The sequence below is a fragment of the Mandrillus leucophaeus genome, unplaced genomic scaffold (genome assembly GCF_000951045.1).
Source record: "Mandrillus leucophaeus isolate KB7577 unplaced genomic scaffold, Mleu.le_1.0 Scaffold9, whole genome shotgun sequence".
NCBI classification, from domain to species: Eukaryota; Metazoa; Chordata; class Mammalia; order Primates; family Cercopithecidae; genus Mandrillus; species Mandrillus leucophaeus.
In genome coordinates, this window is record NW_012109807.1 from 8,551,611 (window position 1) to 8,571,881 (window position 20,271).

The 20,271-nt window shown below is 38.7% G+C and overlaps 1 protein-coding gene across 1 annotated transcript in view; it reads left to right on the forward strand.

Moving 5' to 3' along the window:
- The window catches only part of TMEM131 (transmembrane protein 131), a 227,685-nt gene that overhangs the window by 138,933 nt on the left and 68,481 nt on the right, over positions 1-20,271 (forward strand). The window contains exons 12-25 of the mRNA XM_011969677.1: positions 1,802-1,910; positions 5,063-5,171; positions 5,978-6,131; positions 6,224-6,394; positions 7,608-7,718; positions 7,802-7,936; positions 9,117-9,221; positions 10,899-10,985; positions 14,971-15,123; positions 15,223-15,298; positions 15,481-15,598; positions 17,865-18,003; positions 18,119-18,228; positions 18,695-18,761. Coding sequence (XP_011825067.1) covers positions 1,802-1,910; positions 5,063-5,171; positions 5,978-6,131; positions 6,224-6,394; positions 7,608-7,718; positions 7,802-7,936; positions 9,117-9,221; positions 10,899-10,985; positions 14,971-15,123; positions 15,223-15,298; positions 15,481-15,598; positions 17,865-18,003; positions 18,119-18,228; positions 18,695-18,761 — 1,644 coding nt within the window. The remainder of the gene's footprint in view (positions 1-1,801; positions 1,911-5,062; positions 5,172-5,977; positions 6,132-6,223; positions 6,395-7,607; positions 7,719-7,801; positions 7,937-9,116; positions 9,222-10,898; positions 10,986-14,970; positions 15,124-15,222; positions 15,299-15,480; positions 15,599-17,864; positions 18,004-18,118; positions 18,229-18,694; positions 18,762-20,271) is intronic.

The window sequence follows — 20,271 nt, forward strand, 5'->3', positions numbered from 1 at the left end:
TCTCTCTAGTTAAACATCCTTTTGTTGCATAAAGTGATGCCACTGGATTGTCACATACACTTCTGTACTGATTTCCTCTCTTTGGAGAAAGTATTAGCATGGTAATATAGTATAGTATAACCAAATGGAACTTTTCCCAATTTGTCCTACAGTTCAAACTCTACTTTGTTTTGTTATTTAAAAAACACACACACATATCTTTCAGTGAATGAAGAAATTTGTATTTTAAATGTCGCTAATAACAGCAAGCTTATTGATAAGTAAAAGTATTCTATGAACAAATCATTCCCAGCCCCAGCTAGAGATCCAAAAGCAATTGAGGAGTTCTTGAAGAAAAAAAAGGAAGGAAGTTAAAAAGAGTTAAAATGCCGAGAGAGCCTGAGGCCCCAGAACCATCCTTAGGGCCTTAATTTCAGACCCTGTGAACACTCGCTGACAGCCCAGGACTAGCCCACCAATAGAAAGGGAGCTGCTCCAGCAGTATCTTTGATCATTATCATATAATCAGATTCATACCCTGTGATCCCACACACAAGGCACAAGGATAGTTCTCTCTCGTCATGCTCTTCTCAGGTGCTTATTGCACCTTCAAGAGACTGCCCTTTGATGTTCCGTCGAGGCAGATTTCACCTTTATAAATGGGCTGAAAGAGCAGGCAGGGATCGAGGGGGAAGAACATAGTGACTTGCAGGATCTGACTGTGCCCCTGTTAAGGGGCTTGCCTGATAAGTTTCACAGAAAGGACAATGTTCTTTTCTTCAGGAAATGGCAGGCTCTGACAAGTTTATAAAGCCCTTCAAAATTCAACAAGCACAATCCATGAGGGTTCAGATTCAGAGTAATTATAAAGGAAGATTATTTTTTAATCAAGAGTTGTATGCAGTACCAGGATTTTGTGATACTTGTTTGTGCAACAGGATGTCAGGTGAAGGCCCCGCACCCACCCAGGAATTCTTGTTTCAGTCCTACCTGTTGATGCCTAGCTACTGAAACATCAGTATTTCAAATTTCATTAGTAAAACAGAGAAGGAGGTTGGAATCTTTTAGGTCCCTTCCAACTGAAAGGGCTTTGTGTCAGTGAGGAAATAAAAAATAACTGTACCTTAAACTGTATTTTTAAAAAGCGTGCTCTCCAAGTACGAGCTTTTCTGTTTGTTGTTATTTAAGCATTCTGCCTTCCGAGCTGAACATCCCTGTGGTCTGCCTCCGTGCTCAGTCCCATAGCCAGCAGTACAGCCCGCTCCCTGGACAGCACGCCTCACTCGCAGAGCCGTGTCTAGAAAGAGAAAATGCCGCTAGAAAGGAAGTCTGCAGAACTACCTTGGCACTGAGACCCCAGCTCCCAAGTTCATATTTATTCCTCACCATCGTATGGTTCAGTATTTCCTCAGTATTGTGAATTTTTTTAAGAGGGATCCATAAGTCTTTTTGATGTCACCTCCTCTGGTGTATGAATTAGTCATTCATTTGGAAAATAAGTACCTTTTTTAAATGTTTTCTGTACTCACACCCAATGTAATAGTTGGTCTTCAGATTCTTACACTTACCAATGTGTCATGTTTGTTCTCCTCTGGTCATTTTCTTTTATAAAGATATTCTGATGAAATTACTTTGAAGTTTTTCCAGTGTGGCCTACTCCATTTAAAGGGACAACATAAGTTAAACTTTTCAAATTTAGGGTCCACTTTACTTTTCCGGTACACGTTCCAGTGTACTCCTGTATACTTTCCAGTGTAAGTATCAGGCACCTGAACCATTAGACTGAAATAATGCCATGTATGTATTTTTGTTCTCTTTGCAGAGTGTTCGACCTACACCACAAAATGATGCTATAACGGTACACTTTAAACCAATTACATTAAAAGCATCAGAAAGTAAATACACCAAGGTTGCGAGCATTAGTTTTGATGGCAAGTATTCACCTTTTTCTCTCTGATAGAGTGATGTTATTTTGGTAAACTAGAAAGCATCTGTATTGACATCTTAATATAGAAATCCAGATTGTTTTACCATCAGAATTTATATCACTGCTTAGGTTGATTCCCCCTCCCCCGCCCCGTAAGCCATCATGAACTGTTATTTGATTGATTCATGAGAGAAGATACCACAACTTTATAAAGCTAAATCAGTATTAGCAATAGAAAAACACTAGCAAATACATTAGGATTGGAATCATTTCCATAGTCTGGGCTAGCCTTTTAAACATGTATCTATTGTAATTCATCTTAATTATGAAGTTATGATATATTTGAAGTTCAGAAGCATGTTTAAATTTGAGAGCAAAAATAAGAAGTATTCTTTGTAACATTTTCATATTTTGGCTTTTATAGGCAAAGCAGGTGGCCCTACTTAAGCTAAAATAATAGAACTGTCCAGTTAGCTATTATTTCTAACGTGTATAGTATATATTTTGATACTTGAAGTGTTAAGTCACTCCAGACTAGACCATTTTTATATGTTTTTATTCAGTTTTGCCTACTTTCATGGAACATTCATTAAATTTGCTGTCACAACATTTTTAAAATAATGACTTAACGGCTGCTTAACCATATAGATAATTAACTGAGAACTGAACCTCTGAACAGGGCTTTTTTCACAGGCACCCATGCAAGTGAGTAGCTGCTGTAGAGCTTCAACTTTGGCTTTATGATAAAGCCATCTCTGCTTAGAGTCCGCATGGTAAAGCTCAGCTCCTCATCAGATGAGAGTATTTGATCAATGAACGTAGGCAGACGCTGGCACACTTCGTATAGTGTTCATGAGCACATCTATGCCTGCTGCTCACTGTGGAGAGTTCTAGGGAGGGTCTGGAGCAGCTACGCAGGTGGGGCTGGCCTCAGGGTTCATCCTGTGAGCTCAGTGAGGACTCCCAAGAAAAAAAAACCACATAGGCAGCATACTTCTTGATACAATTGTCAAGAAATAGTATTATAGAAGGCATTAATGCCACAGTTACGTCTACATTTGTGGTAGCGTCCTCTATGCTGCTGAGAGACTACATTCATGTCCACCCGTGTCAGTATCACCAGGTGCATTGTCTTCCCTTACAGAGGAGAAAGAGGCTAATGGTCACTCCTGACCCCTGAGAGCATTTAGGACCCACCCTACACAGACATGCCAGAAAGTTCTCCATGTGCTCTGCAAGGGTGAAGAGCTACTCTTCTCTAGTTCCTGTATTGACCACCCAGTGAATGTCTCCCTCCTCGAGATAAATGCGATGACATTAGTGTTGGTTCTTCTGAGATCATGGGCTCTAAGATCATTGTTTCTTAAAGAAATATGTAAAATTAAATATAACAGCAAAGGGAAAGCATCTTTAAGAGCCAATGCTACATTTCTTAGAAGTGGGTTTTTAATATCATGTGAAAATCCCCCCACCATTTACCTCTCCCACCACCATGGTGGATCCCCACACAAAACACCTCTGAGATTGCCGTGAAAATCAGTCAGGAAGTGTGTTTTCCTTTTAATATTGTTAGAATGCACCTTATATATGTGTTAACTCTACAGTGTTCACTTAAGCATCTTTCTCATCAAAAGTCATTCTTTATGATTTTCAACTGAATTTTTGTGAGCTTTTTGACCACTTTATTTGCTATGTATGATACAATGTCATGAAATGCTTAAATGTGGCCCTTGTAATCAGTCTTACATCAGAACAAATAGTGAAAAATTGGAAGCATCCAGAGATGGCTAACTAGCAAGCAGAGAAATAAGAGGCCGAATGGGAATTTTTAAAATGGAAAGTCTGTGTCTGCACATAGTCAGACACTACATGTCACACCATTTCCTTGTTCTTTTTTGTCGTGAGGTTGGACGACATACATTTGCGTAACTCACATATGAATTCTTCACATAAATGGAAGTGTTCCTAAAGTACTTTAAGAGGATAAACATAAACAGCTTCTTTATTTGCTTTGAAAAGAACCATCTAATGGGTGCCTAGATTGGACCCAACTGAATCAATTTCTGTAATTCCAGATGGGATTATTTATTTGTTTGTTTATTTTAATTTTTATTTTTTTGAGACAGAGTCTCACTCTGTCACCCACGCTCAAGTGCAGTGATACAGTCTCAGCTCACCACAGCCTCCGCCTCCCAGGCTCAAGCGATTCTCCTGCCTCAGCCTCCCGAGTAGCTGCAATTACAGGCACGTGCCACCACACCTGGCTAATTTTTGTATTTTTAGTAGAGACAGGGTTTCACCATGTTGGCCAGGCTGGTCTTGAACTCCTGACCTCAGGTGATCCGCCCACCTCGGCCTGGCAAAATGCTGGGATTACAGGCGTGAGGCACCACACCCAGCCAGGATTATTTAAAACTGCTACAAAATCTAAAGGTTTTTCTTCATCTAAGATGAAGACAATATGATACGATGACAGGAGGGGATTTATCTCGTCTTACACCATGAGTTTTAGGGTTGGCCAATTTGAGACGTAAGAGCTCTTAATTCTTAACTTTTCTTATACCATGGTATTTTATTGGTGATAGAGCAAGACTTTAGCTATACAAGAAATGTGATTTCTTTCTCAGGTCAAATGTAAATCAGCCGGGCTGAGTGGGAGGGTAATTGTGCCTGCAGGGGGATACCTGGCAATGTCGAGAGGCATTTGAGTAGTCACAGCTGCAGGGATGCTACTGCCATCTAGGAAGCAGAAGTCCAGGAGGCTGCTAAACGTCCTACAGTACACAAAACAGCCCCTGCAACAAAGAATTAATCTAGCCTAAAATGTTAATAGTGCCGAGGATGAGGAATTCTGCTGTAAGTGGAGCCAAAGCCTGTGGCTACAGCGAAGCAGCTTAGGTCCGGTGTTTTGCCTCCTGAACCATGCTCACCAGCTAATTCTTTATCTGCTTATCTTATTATAGGAAAAATAAAACGTTTTACCCCTTTTGTATGAAAAATGTGATGGTTCGTTTAAAATGTTGTAGAAGTGTTCTGTTGGCCAATTTGGAAGCTCAACTTTTTTTTTTTTTAAGATTTTGTTGGTTTACATAAAGTCATTACTTCTCTTTGGTAGTAACAGGTGACAGATTATTTTTTTAAAATGCTTCCTTTCAGCATCAAAGGCGAAAAAGCCATCTCAGTTTTCTGGGAAAATAACAGTTAAAGCAAAGGAAAAGAGTTATTCTAAACTTGAAATACCATATCAAGCAGAAGTTTTAGATGGGTAAGTTTCTTTTTAAAATAAATTCTATAACTTTTTACTAATCAGTAAATTACGTTTTCCTACTAAATGACCTTCTGAAATACTAGCCATGTTCACATAAACTTGATGGAATCATTTTTTAAAAGAACAGCCCCAACTATAAAAGAGAAAACCTCCTATATTTTGTTTATATTTTACTTTCTTAGAAGAAAAGGGTAAGTGGGATGATAGGATTTGGGCTTAAATGAAGACTTAATGATTCAAAACTCTGATTTTTTACAATATTATTTAGATGATTCGAACCATTTCCTTTCTGACATGTGTTTGTGATATGTAAGTGACTATTATTATTATTATTATTTTGGCACTCGAAACAAAATTCTTTATATTCCTTTGTAAATTCATAAACACTTCTAGAATTACAAGTTTTTATAAGTGGGAAGTAACATGTTGTTCATTTTCTATTATACTTTAACCAATAGTTTAATACTTAACTTGGCAAAGATTCATTTTAACGAAGCTCCTTGCAATTCACTGATAAACATGATTTTTTTCAAAGTAAAGCTTTTTTTGTTGATATGTCTTTGATTCTAATTGTGTGATTCATATAATTCATTAGAGAATGGTTCTTGATATTAGATTTCAATATTTTGCAGGCTAAATTGTTTTAAATCATATAATCAATCACTAAAATATTATAGTTCTAATTCTTTAGTACAGTCCCTAATGCTAAATGTAAATTATACTTACAACAGAAGAACTTGGATTTTAAATTAACACATGGAAATAAAAATGATTTATTTTGTTCTTGTTGTTTTTTTGAATAGTTATTTGGGATTTGATCACGCTGCAACATTATTTCACATCCGAGACAGTCCTGCTGGTCCTGTGGAAAGGCCAATTTACCTTACTAACACTTTCAGTTTTGCGATCCTCATTCACGATGTGTTGCTACCAGAAGAAGCCAAAACAATGTTTAAAGTATGTCCAGGAGCCCTCATAATTTTAATTTTCCTGGTCTACCAACTAGGTGATGCTGATACTTTGTTTTTTTCTCTTCTGTCATTTCCCAGGTTCACAACTTCAGCAAACCAGTCTTAATTCTTCCTAATGAATCAGGATACATTTTTACCCTGCTTTTTATGCCTTCCACATCATCCATGCACATAGATAACAACATTTTACTTATTACCAATGCTTCTAAATTTCATTTACCCGTGCGGGTATACACAGGCTTTTTAGATGTAAGTATATTATCCACCTTTAACATTTAAACTCCCTGCCCACCTTTAAAGTTTTCAGATCTTATTAGGCAATCGTGTTACATACTCTTATGGTTTGCCATTGTCTCTGCTCTGCAAATTGATCTCATTCTCCTAGTCAGTTTTTACCTTTCCAGCAGCTCTCTCTTGTGATACAGTTGACTTCTCTAGTTACAGTCTCTACTTAGATCTTTTCCACATTCTGCTTTCTCTGGGATATGCTTTTAAACTATTGTAATAATGGGGAATATAGGAAAGAACTAAATGGAAGAAAAATGATAGGTAGAAAAAGAAGAATACAAGGAAGGTGAAGAGGGAAATACGTAGGGAAGAGATGATCAAAACCGAGAAATACCGGGACAAAGAAGAGAACCAGATAGTAAGGAAGAAACTAAGGTAGTAAAGACGCAAAGTTGGAAGATTGTATATGATACAGAAGGAAACAATGAAGGTACTCCTGGTACAGAAAATAAGCAGGGGGGAAAAATCCAAACAAAGCTATCTTGAGAGTAATCAATGAAAGAAGCTTAGATAAGAGATAAAACTGTTAGGAAAGATAAAAAGAAAGCGAGGACATCTAGAAACGTAGCCCTTTAAGTAGTTGGCATCGATTAGAATTTTAGAGCTGGAGGGACCTTCACTAATGTCTCGTTCCTGCTTCATTTATTTTGTTTCAGCGATCATTGGTGAGGCTTGCTGAGAACACATGCTTTTGCCTGATCCCCCAGGGTTCCACTAAACCTCTCTTAGTAGTTTAGCTTCCTGCCTCTTTCATGTGCCCTCAGAGGAGGAATAGCGACTCAGCAGAAGCCATGGCTGTTTTCATTTCTGATTACTCAAAAGACTTTTTTCATACAAAGCCCTCAACTATGTTATATAAATGTGTGGTTTTATGCATATATACATAAAGCATAGGAAAGCATAGGAACTTTAATACATCTTTTTTTTTTTTTTGATACCGAGTCTTGCTTGTTGCCCAGGCTGGAGTACAGTGGTGTAATCTCGGCTCCTGGGTTTAAGCGATTCTCCTGCCTCAGCTCAGCCTTCCGAGTAGCTGGGATTATGGGCGCACACCACCATGGCCAGCTAATTTTTGGGGAACTTTAATACATCTGTAATATAGTTACTTTCTCTTCATAATATTGTTACATCAGTGTGACTTTTTGTTTAATCTGGTTCTTTTATATCTCTCCAGTACTTTGTATTGCCCCCCAAAATAGAGGAACGTTTCATAGATTTTGGAGTACTGAGCGCTACAGAAGCAAGTAATATTTTATTTGCAATTATAAACAGCAATCCAATTGAGGTAAAAACCTGTTTTTATTCTAAATCGCATTTAAGGATTTTATGCTTGTATTGTGATAATCATTTTCATATCTTTTTTTAAAGTTGGCTATAAAAAGTTGGCATATCATAGGAGACGGTTTATCAATAGAACTTGTAGCTATGGAAAGAGGCAATAGAACTACAATAATTTCAAGCCTGCCAGAGTTTGAAAAATCCTCTTTATCAGACCAGTCATCGGTAAGTAAACTTTCTTACTGTCTCCTTAAAGTAAGATGCTGTCTAAACTGCAAGCGGGAGGTCATTGCTGTGTTACATACATCACCATTATTTTTATGCAGTTTGTGATAGTGTTGGTTACTTGCTATTAAAAGGACCTTATAGGTAATGTAATTCAACCCCTTCTTTTTATGATGAGGGCACTGAAACCCAAAGGGGTTTAATTCTGCCTTGTCATAAAAAGTTCTATAAGACACAAATTTTAAATTATCTTTTTGTAACGCAAGTGTCATTACAGGAGAAATTCCCGTGGGTACTAAACTAACCTTGTGTTCATTGAGTTTACTGGGAAAAAGAGATGGCCTTGAACATTGGTAGAAAATATTTTCAATTACACAATAATACGTCTGTCCAGATACTGCCTCAGTATCAGTGAGGCAGACATTGTTTGATCACTGCGAGTCTGCCCACATATTGTTACCTGTCTAATAAGCTTGTTACAGTTGGTTGTAAGAGAGCACTGAACGATAGAAAGCAAATACATTAGTTTCAGCACTCACCAGTACTGAAAGGGGAACTTGGAGTTTATACCTGCTGGGAAAAGGATGAGCATCACCTTCTGTGAGAAGGAGCACCGGATATCTCATCTGCAGGTTAGAATAGAACTTCTTGGGGCAGTTTTACGAAAGGAAAAGCAAATGTCCTTACACACAGAGGTGCTGCCAAACACGTTTCCGTGGAATGCCATAGGTCTGGTGTTTTGTTAATCCGACCTCAGCTGCCCTGAAGATACGAATGTTAACATTAGAGAGTGACATCCACAGCTTGAAGCAGAGCCACCTGTGTATACACTTGTGGCTCCAGTGTGCCTGAAAGGTTGGGGAAGGCCGTGTCCCTCTGCTGCAGCCTCTTTGGCCGTACAGGTCCACGGGTGAAGAGTGAGGAGCTTTATTAGCAAGAGTTCCACACCCCTCCCTCCTTCAGGAACCAGCCTTTTCACTGGCCCATGGAACAAGGGTCGTAGAGAACTGTCAAAGGATGTTATTTTGAGCGATTTGAACACAGTGATATGGTAATTCAGTGTCATGCTGGTATATGTTAGGATTTGTAAGTCATTTTATCACTAGGCCCTTCATTTCCATTTTAATAGGAAGCTTCAACTAACAAGGCTAATGAATGATACCATTTCTACCATCTACAGGTAACGTTAGCTTCAGGCTATTTTGCAGTCTTCAGAGTCAAACTTACTGCAAAAAAATTAGAGGGGATTCATGATGGAGCCATCCAGATCACAACAGACTATGAGGTAAGGACTTTATGGGGATTCGTGGCAGTGGGGTTTTTCTGAATAAGTCCTTTCTTGTCTGTATGAAAACAAAGAATTAAGTTTACTCATAAAGTTACAGTTTACCGGTTTCCTACCTTAAAAACTGAGCTTTCTAGAATAGTTTATAGAAGATTGGTGTTTATAGGCTTGTAGTTCTTGGTTTTTTTTTTTTTTTCCCCCAGAGACGGAGTCTCGCTCTGTCGCCCAGGCTGGAGTGCAGGGGCGCCATCTCGGCTCTCTGCGAGCTCCGCCCCCCGGGTTCGCGCCATTCTCCTGCCTCAGCCTCCCGAGTAGCTGGGACTACAGGCGCCGCCACCGCGTCCGGCTAATTTTTTTGTATTTTTAGTAGAGACGGGGTTTCACCGTGTTAGCCAGGATGGTCTCGATCTCCTGACCTTGTGATGATCTGCCCGCCTCAGCCTCCCAAAGTGCTGGGATTACAGGCATGAGCCACTGTGCCCGGCTAGGCTCGTAGTTTTATGATAAAACCCAACCTTCCTAACCTAAAAAAGCAACTTCAGAAAAATGCCTTTAGCACGTTTAGAATTGCTTTGTTAGAAACCTGCTTAAACAGATGGTTATATCATTACACAGACCCCGACTGAGGTCCTGAGTTAGATATCTCTGATTGTTCCTACAATCATAAAGAGCAGTCAGGGTCTAACATTTCTGAAAAGGAGGATAAAATCAGGAGATCATGTCTTAATCTGAGTGCTCACGTTTATATTTTCATGAGTCATTCAAAGTCAAGGGACTAAAGGTTACTAAGCTTTTAATTAAAATATTCTCTGTGGAGCTTATTTTGCATTCAGTAAGATTTTGAATGGATATATTTCTGCCAAACCTAAATGTTTTTAATTTTATATTTAAAAGTTCTTAGGAAAGTCAAGCACTGCTAAATTCAGCAAGTTGCCACCTTTGCTCTCATAGGTGTTTTCAGTGTGCACAACTCCCACGTGAAAAAAAAAATGTAATTATAAAATAAACAGAATTGGCCATTTAATAATAAATGATTTGTTGAGAGTATAAGTCAGGTGAGGAATTCATGGTTATCACTCATGACGGAAATAAGTACATTTCAGAATTCAGATAAATTTTTGTTAATATGGGTGAAAATAAGAATTAAGAAAAATACCCTAGAGAAGTAGCTTTGAGAGTTACTAACAGTATGGGATGGGATTCTAACTCTAGAATGTTCAGTGCATTTTTAAAAATAAGGTTGATGTCTATTTCTATATCAAAAAACTAGAGAGCTATATAACTCTAGATATGCTGGATTTTACATACATTGTTTTAGGAATACAGTTTGACTTTCTTTTTAAAAATAATTATTTTATAGATTATTTGTATTTTGAAATACAAAAATATTTGTATTTTTAAAAACCTGTCTTCATTGCTTCCCCATTTTTTGGTCTTTTTTACATGTTGTCAGTGAGTCGCTGAGAAATCTGTGGAAATGTGTTGTATTTCGTTACTTTTTATGGAATACATTGCACATTTTAAACAGTATCTATGGGTGATTTTAATATTGGTTTGGAACTGGTTATTATCAATATTAGTCCCAAAATTAGGTTAACCCCAAAATATAATGCAGTAGCTATCAAGATCAGGCTGAATCTTAAATATTCATTTATTGTCATCTTCTTGACTCCACAGATCCTGACAATCCCTGTGAAGGCTGTGATTGCTGTAGGCTCACTGACCTGCTTCCCTAAGCACATGGTTCTTCCACCTTCCTTTCCAGTAAGACCATTCATACACACATTTTTCTATTGCTCGTTTTTTGCCTTTGCCCTTAGCTCTATGTTCCTAGAATCTTACAGTAAAGTCAGTTATTCTTTATTAGTCATTTATCTTAAAGACATTATACCAGGTTCTTTAGAAGATATAAAGAGATACAGTCCTTTTCCTCAAAAAGTTTTCTGTCTAGAAAGGAAATTGGACCCACAATTCAGAGCGGAATGTAGAAGTTGCCCTAAGAGGAGTCAAAATAAAGTGCTGTGAGGGAAACACACATCTCGCTGATGCAGGGGCCGTGGGAGCCAGCTTCGAATTTCTTCCGACAGAGATGGAGAAGGGGTGGCAGAGATGTGAATCCAGGGCCAGGGCGCAAGCTCAACAGGGATGCAGAGGCAGTAAAGTCTGAAATGGGTTCAGGCAGTAGTGAGTTGTCCAGTTTGGCAAGAATGGAGAAAAGTTTTAAGAGAGAAAATGGAATGGTATGTTGGGGTGATAACGTGGAAAAAACTTAAATGCACTTAAGTTCATGGGAATATGAAGTTTTTGAGTAGAGGCTTGACATCATCAGAGCTGAGCTTTAAAGACTGGCTCTCTGCAGAAAGAGGTAGAGGACACAGATGAAAGTAACAATAGAGTGCCTGGAGGCCAACCCAGACTGGCCGGAGTCCGGGTGAAAAGTGCCAAGGGGAGGTTTGAGCCTGTGGCTGTGGCAGAGACAGTAAAGCCCCTTCATACCTCCAAGCCTTTATTGTTTCTCTGCCTCGAATACCCTTTCTCCTCTCCTCCTTTCAAAGAACTCCATGTCTTTCAAGATTCAATTCCATTGTCATCTCCTCCCTGAAGATTTCTTGACTCCTCCAGACAATACTGGTTGTTTCATGTGTGATCCTTGAATACTCTGAAATTACCCCTCTTGTTGCAAGCCTCGTATTGTGCTATAAATATTTCCTTATAAGTTGGCCTCCCCAGTGAGAGTCTGAGATCCTCTAGGAAACTGATGAGAGATCATTTCTTCCCAATAGCAGGCACTTAGTACATAACGTATAGATGAAGGAACAAATGATGGAGAGGGAACATAGGCAAGAGACATTGCAGGTGAATCATTTGAACTGTGCTTATATCCTAAAGAGGTCATACAGAATGAAACAAGTATGGGGAAGAGGGTGGATAGAGGAGGCAGGAATATGGCTTAGAGTTTGAGCCTGGAGAACAAGGAAAAAACAAATGGGAAAACCAGGAGAAGATGCTGCCTTTTGTAAGAAGATGGTGCAGTCCATTCAGGAATACCAGGGAAAATGTGAAAGTGTCTCAGATCCTAGTGGTGGGAGACAATAGTGGGTTAAGAGAAACAAGACATTGCAAAATCTTAATGTCATATGCAAGTTTAGCATCCCTAACTCAAATATCTGAAATCCAAAATGTTTCCAAATCTGAAACATTTTGAGACCACAAGTGGAAAACTCTACACCTGACTTCTTGTAACAGGTTTCAGTCAAAACTTTGCTTCACGCACAAAATTATTTTAAATGTTGTATAAAATTACCTTCAGGCTGTGCGTATGAATGTATATGAAACATAAATGAATTTCATGTTTAGACTTGTCCCCAAGATACCTCATTATATATATGTAAATATTCCAAAATCCAAAAAAAAAAAAGAAAGAAATCTAAAATACATCTGGCCCCAAGCATTTTAAATAAGGGATACTCAACCTGTACAGTAAAACCTAAATTCATTTAGCTCCTTAAAAATATAAATTTTGAATTACTGGTTTCATCACATTTAAGTTTGGGTCTTAATTAAATCCTCATCTTCCTGTCATTCCACTTTGTACTTACTATACTAAACTCCTGACTTCGGTATTTATCCAGAAGAGCCATGTTTCTTCCTTCCATTACTTTCTCAATCCGTGACGTGCTTAATCTCTGCGTAAACTCAGGCAGGGAAAAGTTCAGTTCAGAAGACAGCGGATGACCCAGTGAAAAGCCCCACGAGTGGAATAAATGAGAAAGTGTGTGTATAAAAGCAAGATGTTGGTCTTGATCCATTTGTGTTGCTGTAAAGGAATCCCTGAGGCTGGGTGATTTCCTTTTTAGAAAGAGCTGTATTTGGCTCACGGTTCTGGAGGCTATACAGGAAGCATGGCCCCAGCATCTGCGTTGGTGAGGGCCTCGGGCTGCTTCCACTCATATTGGAAGGCAAAGAGGAGCTGGCATGTGCAAAGATCACATGGCGAGAGAGAGGAGAGGGAGGTGCCAGGCTCTTTTTTAACAACCAGTAGTTGTGTGAACTAATGGCTAACTCATTACCACGGGGTCAGAACACACCAAGCCATTCATGAGGGATCCACCCCCATGCCTCAGACATCTTCCATAGGGCCCCACCTCCAACACTGGGGAGCACATTTCAGCGTGAGATTTGGGGGGGTTGGTTTTGAACTGCTTCAGATTAAGCTTTCAGATATCTCTAGGTGGCTTGCAGGACCAGGTACTTGCTTGGAATTCTAAATTACCTCTGTATTACCAAATCCTATCATAGATCTCTATCAGATGGAGAATACCAGAGCTGACTGGAAACAATACCTCAGAATAAACATTTCACATAACTCATAGCTTAATATTTGAGTAGAATTGTGAGAGCAGCGTTTATATCTGTGCGCTCTTTTGATCCCCCACACCCCTGAGAGACAAGGCACAAGGGAAGTAGTTATTCCAAGTATGCTAAGTGCAGCGTCTGCCCAAGGGTCCCGTCCGCATCGCAGCTGCACGCCTGCCCTCTGCTGGCTGCCGGGTGTTTTAGCCTCACTGGGCTGTGAATGAGGATCGCTGGCCTCAGCCTCACGGTCATTCTGCCCTTTTTCCTGTGCGCGCTCTTCACCTCTGTGTTGTTTATTCCACATATTTAAAAAGTGGGTTTAATCATTTTAGAGACCTCTTCAGATGAATAGGAATCTACAAAAAGATAAAATTTTGTATTCAGCCAAAAGAAAGATTGTAATATAATTCTTCTGGAGTATTACATAAATTATTTAATTTTTTAATTTAAAATTTGGTACTCTGTCACAGAGAGAAGCTTGTGACTGGTAAGAGCAATCGCTGGTTATTTAACAGTTTCATCTATGTGCTGGGATTTTTTTGTTTGTTTTTGAGATGTAGTCTCACTCTGTCACCCAGGCTGGAGTGCAGTGATACGATCTTGGCTCACTGAGCCTCCACTTCCCGAGTTCAAGTGATTCTCCTGCCTCAGCCTCCCCAGTAGCTGGGACTACAGGTGTGTGCCACCATGCCTGCTAATTTTTTGTGTGTATTTTTAGCAGGGACAGGGTATCACCATGTTGGCCTGGCTGGTCTCGAACTCCTGGCCTCAAGTGATCCACCCACCTCAGCCTCTCAAAGTGCTGGGATTACAGGCATGAGCCACTGCGCCCAGCCTGTGTGCTGTTTTAATAAGATACTTGACAACCCATAATTTTAAAAGATGTCTAATTTCTCTTTGACACAAATGACATATATTTTTCCTAATGAAAAGACTTTCTTTTAAAAAAAAAATGTGATTTTTTTTTCCCATTTGGCTTTAGATTTTAGAATTCAGTTATTTCAGGGCATTCTTGCCTGGATATAAAGAAACATTGCTTACCAAACTGAAAGTGACCATTCCCTTTATTTAAAGCTATCTCTGTTTGTACCTTTGTTGGCATCCTCAATATCTTGACGTGAAAGTGTGAATGTTACGTCAATCAGTTGTCACAAGATGGCAAAAATTTGTCCTCCTGATTTTTCTGTAACATGCCATAGCAAGAAAAAAAAGTTTCTTTTTTGTGAGGTTTTCTGGCTCTTGATTACAATCTAGAGATTATCAACTGATGAACATTCTAAGATGTCTTTTGGGCTTTGGTTTCCTAGAAGTCTGCTTGTCTGCTCTGAAGCTTGTGATCTTAAGAAAATTTAACCATATACAAATGAGTTTGTTTTTTTCTTTCTTCCTTCAGGGGAAAATAGTTCATCAAAGTTTAAATATTATGAATTCCTTCTCACAGAAGGTAAAAATACAGCAAATACGATCTTTGTCAGAAGATGTGCGATTTTACTATAAACGATTGCGGGGCAATAAGGAAGACTTGGAGCCAGGAAAAAAGTCAAAGGTTTGAAGATGTTTATATTTGAGAATTCCCGTCGGTAACGTTTTGTTTTGTGGCCTCCTGTGGATTCGGGACTCATGGTTCTCCTGTGCCTCTTTATAGATTGCAAACATTTATTTTGATCCTGGACTACAGTGTGGGGATCACTGCTATGTTGGCCTGCCTTTTCTATCCAAATGTAAGTGACCTTGCTGTTCTCTCTTGTGTCTTCACTTCCCCCAAAGTACTCTTTTAGTAAGAGGCTGCCACTTTTCAAGTACATTGCTGTCTTTTGTTACTACAGGAATTATTTAAAGGAAAATTGGCAAGTGGGTATAGATGCAGGTTAAGTATGTCATAACGTATATTTCCTTGTTTTAGCTGAACCCAAAGTGCAGCCTGGTGTAGCCATGCAGGAAGATATGTGGGATGCTGACTGGGATTTGCATCAAAGCCTGTTCAAGGGATGGACAGGAATAAAGGAAAATTCAGGTCATAGGTGAGTGGTTTATGTTTATTTTAGCCATCTTTACAAGCTTGAAACAATGCTTTCTAAATTTTGTTCTTATATTAAATTATTTTGCTTTATAGCTAAGAAAGAATGCCTAATTTTCAGAAAGTTATTAGTGAGGCATCTTAAATTGCCATTTTAACTGTGTGTTGCTTAGAAATACACATACTGTCATTTTTGTCTTTTCTGTGGTGCTTTAGATACTTCTTACACTCCAAGAAAATATTTGAAGTTGTCTTTATGTAGGATGACGACAGTATTCACCTTAGACTCATCCATTTGCATAGGAAAGAAAGTTTTTACCTACCACTGACCTCTGTTAAAGGCAAGGACAACATTTTCTAGGTTTACTCCCCCGCCCAGACACTTGGTACAAGACCAGAGTGTTTGCTTATTGTGAAAAGAATACCTCCTTCCTTTTTTTTTTGAGACGGAGTCTCACTCTGTCATGAAACTGGAGTGCAGTGGCGTAATTCTCCTGCCTCAGCCTCCCGAGTAGCTGGGACTACAGGCACGCACCACCATGCCCTGCTAATTTTTGTATTTTTAGTAGAGATAGGGTTTCACCATGTTGGCCAGGATGGTCTCGATCTCTTGACCTTGTGATCCACCCACCTCAGCCTCCCAAAGTGCTGGGATTACAGGTGTGACCCACTGTGCCCAGCCCACCTCCTTCATTTCTAAGTGCCGAGCCGTTTGGGAGCACACAGGGCTCCGTTCAGACAGGCTCCACAGTGTTTCTTTGGTAGGTAGGAAATGTGCATCTAATGACAAATCAGTACTGCACCTGGATTCAAAAACAAAAAATGTATTGATTTGGTAGTATAGAAATCTGATCTTTTCATGTACTTCAGAAAAGAATTTGACTAGAATAATGATAGTATGGCAACTGATGGAAACTGCTCTTCTCAAGCTGCAAATTTGAAATATATTTGTTAGTATCAAGGTATTCCCATTAAAGAGTACTGTAAATTCTCAAACCATTAATAATTGAAGGATTTGTTTATCTGAACTGTCTGCTATGAAAAGTTTTCTTAAGGCAAAAGAAAGTTGAATGTTTACTTTAAAAAGATGGTTAAAATGAATAAAAAAGACACTTCCTCTAACGGACTTGCTAAGAGAACACTAATGAAAACTCTCCTTTGTACCCTGTATTTCCACAGTGGACATTATAAAGGACAAGCAAGTCCCAAATGTTAATGTCCAATTATGAACAAATAACTTACAGTACTGCGCTAGGCTCAGCTGCTAAGGAACCTCTTCACCTCCTACCCACAAAAAGCCTGCCCTCCTCTCTCTGTCCCCAGCACCCCACTGCTAAGACCCGGGCTCCCTGTCTATCCTAAGTGCACAGTGGATGTGATATTCTCCCTGATCCCGCCTTTGTGTTACTTTGTTATGTGTGTGTTACAGAGGATTTCTGCTACTAGTCTTATAAACCTGTACTCTTACCAGTATTAGAGTATCGTAACACTGCAGCAATAGAATTAGGGGTTAAAATATGCTTCAGCGTTTAGTCCCAGGGATCTCAGCTCCATTTATAATATTCTGTCTTTGGGAATGTGTTCTAAGTTCTAAGCGACTGGGTTATACACACTTCTGAGTCGGGATATACTCAGATGAGGTCTTAAATATTGCTGAAAACTTTACATGTATCTGCACAAAACCCTCATAGGTTTTACCTCTGTCATCAACTGATGTCTTCATTGAGTGTGAGGACTGTTTTGTTTTTATATCAAGGGGGATAAAAGCCATATGCCAAGCAATGCACTGCCTTCTCATTAGTTCTACTGAACATGTTTTTAGCACCCTGCTTGTAGATGTCTGGATCTTTCCCCTAGGCACGTAAGATCCTTTAGGATCTGCATAACATCATGTGTTATCTCTATATGCCTGCCTTTTCTAAATAGGTTATCTGCTATAGGCCAGCTTTTCTTACTGAATTTATACTTGGAAAGTTTTTTCTAAATTTACAGGATTACATTCATGTCATTGGTACTGTGCCTAAGATTTATCATTCTTTCCATATTCAGTACAGAAACAGAGGATCTGTGACAGATATTTTGGCAACTCTTTGTGCCAATATAGAGACATCGAATAGCATTACAAGCATAGTAAAATATTAGAATGAATAAATGTGTTTTTTCAGGGCCAGCAAAAAATTTCTCAAGTACATAAGCCTAATCGAATTTCTTATGTTCAGAAGACTCAAATATTTCATTTTGATACAGTGACTTACAAATTGTTTTTCTAGATTGAGTGCTATATTTGAAGTAAATACAGACCTTCAAAAAAATATAATATCAAAAATCACTGCCGAGCTCTCCTGGCCTTCCATACTTAGCTCACCCCGGCACTTGAAATTTCCACTTACTAATACAAACTGCTCCTCAGTAAGTATTCAAAGTGACGTTGGTTTTTGGAAATATGTACTAGGGTTATAAAGTATTTACTGTTAGCTTTCACTATAGAAATCTTTCATTTAATACTTCATTTATCTTGTTTAAGGAAGAAGAGATTACTTTAGAAAATCCTGCAGATGTTCCTGTCTATGTTCAGTTTATTCCTCTGGCTTTATATTCCAACCCCTCAGTGTTTGTAGATAAGTTAGTATCAAGGTAAGTATTGTTTTGGATCATCACGGTGTTTCTATGTAGTATTGAATCAGTATTGTATTCACTTAAAAAGCCTTATTGCAGCTCATACAGTGACAGATTTGACTTAGAGAAGTTCTGGATCTCTACGGTTGAGAGAAGGTTGTAGGGAGGTTTAGGTGGATACTGTGTGAAGCATCCAGAAAAACTTTCAATATAAGGCAAGAAAAAGTAATGTGGAACTCCCTTCTAAAAATGTGTAAAGAGAAAGCAGATGAAGCCTTTCAAATATTCTAGTTTTAAAAAGTGAACAAAATATTAATTACAAGTTGTGGCCTTTAATTTTCTTAAGGCTATAAATCTGGTCATACTGATCTCAAAACCTGCCAGACAATAATTTGAAAATAAAGCACACACCTGATAATCACTCCATCACCCCCTTAACTGTGATGTTGCTTATGAATAAATATGTGTACATTTTTTGTTTTAGGTTTAACTTGAGTAAGGTGGCAAAGATAGATTTGAGAACACTAGAATTTCAAGTCTTCAGAAACAGTGTAAGTATTCAAACTTCGTAATATTCCAGGGAAATTATTCTATAATATGATCAATATAAATATGAAAGAAAATTATTGGCTACTCGTAAATTTGGCTGAAGGGTAAGTTACTGAAGAAGTCAGAGCAGTCCAGTAATTATTTTAGAGGCAAATAAATCAGAAAGAGTAGGTGGGATTTAGATCAAGGTGAGGCACACTGAGTAGAAGGTTCATATTTGTGGGCATTAAACGTTAAGCCCATGAAGGTTTGTAATACTAATTACAGAAATTCTGAGAATATATAGATGAGGTAAATGTTAATACATAATTAACTTTTATTGAGCTCAGTCATTTAAATTTTCTTTCTGGATACTTTGTAATTAAATTGTAAGCCATCCACGAATGGTAAACCCACGGCTGACTGTGTTCGTATTTAGCAGGGTGATATGCATGATCTTCACTCAGTGGATAATCTTCTATTTATAAACATGTACATAAACTGGTTTGTTCTAGGAACCAATCTATTTTCTATCATTCAGGCTAGGTGGAGCAACCACTAACCACTCACTATTAAATAAGACCTAAGCGTGTGTGTTAGGAACTTAGCTCTTGGAGCTAGGGCTCCCTGCAAAATGGTCCAAGCCTTTTGGCCACTATGCCCTTCTTTCTGCCTCGGGCCAAGTTCAGATCTGGTTCTCTGATTCCAGAAGCTTTGCCCTTACCATTGTATCATGTGGTCATTGCCGACCAGGAATTGCTGTGGGCCTTTTCAAACCAGATCCCTTGTAGTTCTTGAAATACTGTATTCTTTCCCATAGCTCCATGTTTTTATCTGTAAAGCATAGATTAGCCCAGTCCTTATTAGAATAGTTTTTGTAACTCTGTCTTTAAGGCAAGCTTACATAAGAAAGTAATATTCAAAGTTGTATTTTTTTCTGTCGAATAATGGCTGGACACTAGACTGAAGTTTAGACAGTCTTGTATCCCAGCCTCATGCCCCTCTCTAGGAATCTTTTTGTGCTTTGCTTTTTCCCATCTGTAAAATGCCAAAGTAACAAATATTACTGGAAGTTACCTAGAAGGCTCAGTAACCGGAACTTCCTTTCACTCTGCTTTTCTTTTTTCTTTCTCTTTTCTTTTTTTTTTTTTTTTTGTCTCCACCACACGTGGCTAATTTTTTTTTTACTGGTATTTTTTAGTAGAGCCAAGGTTTCACCATGGTGGCCAGGCTGGTCTCGAACTCCTGACCTCAGGTGATCCGCCTGCCTTGGGCCTCCCAAAGCACTAAGATTACAGGCGTGAGCCACCGTGCCCGGCCCACTCTGCTTTTATAATAGGGGGAAATTTCACGTAAGTATTAAGTGAGCTAATATTTAACTTTTTTATTTTATTAACTACAAGCCATATTTACAAGATGTAGAATACTGAATTAAGCACTGTGAGAGATAGGAAAATACTTAAGAGTACTCTAGACATCAGAAATTTATTCTAAATAAGAAATTCAGGAGGAGGTCCTAGAATGAGCTTAGAG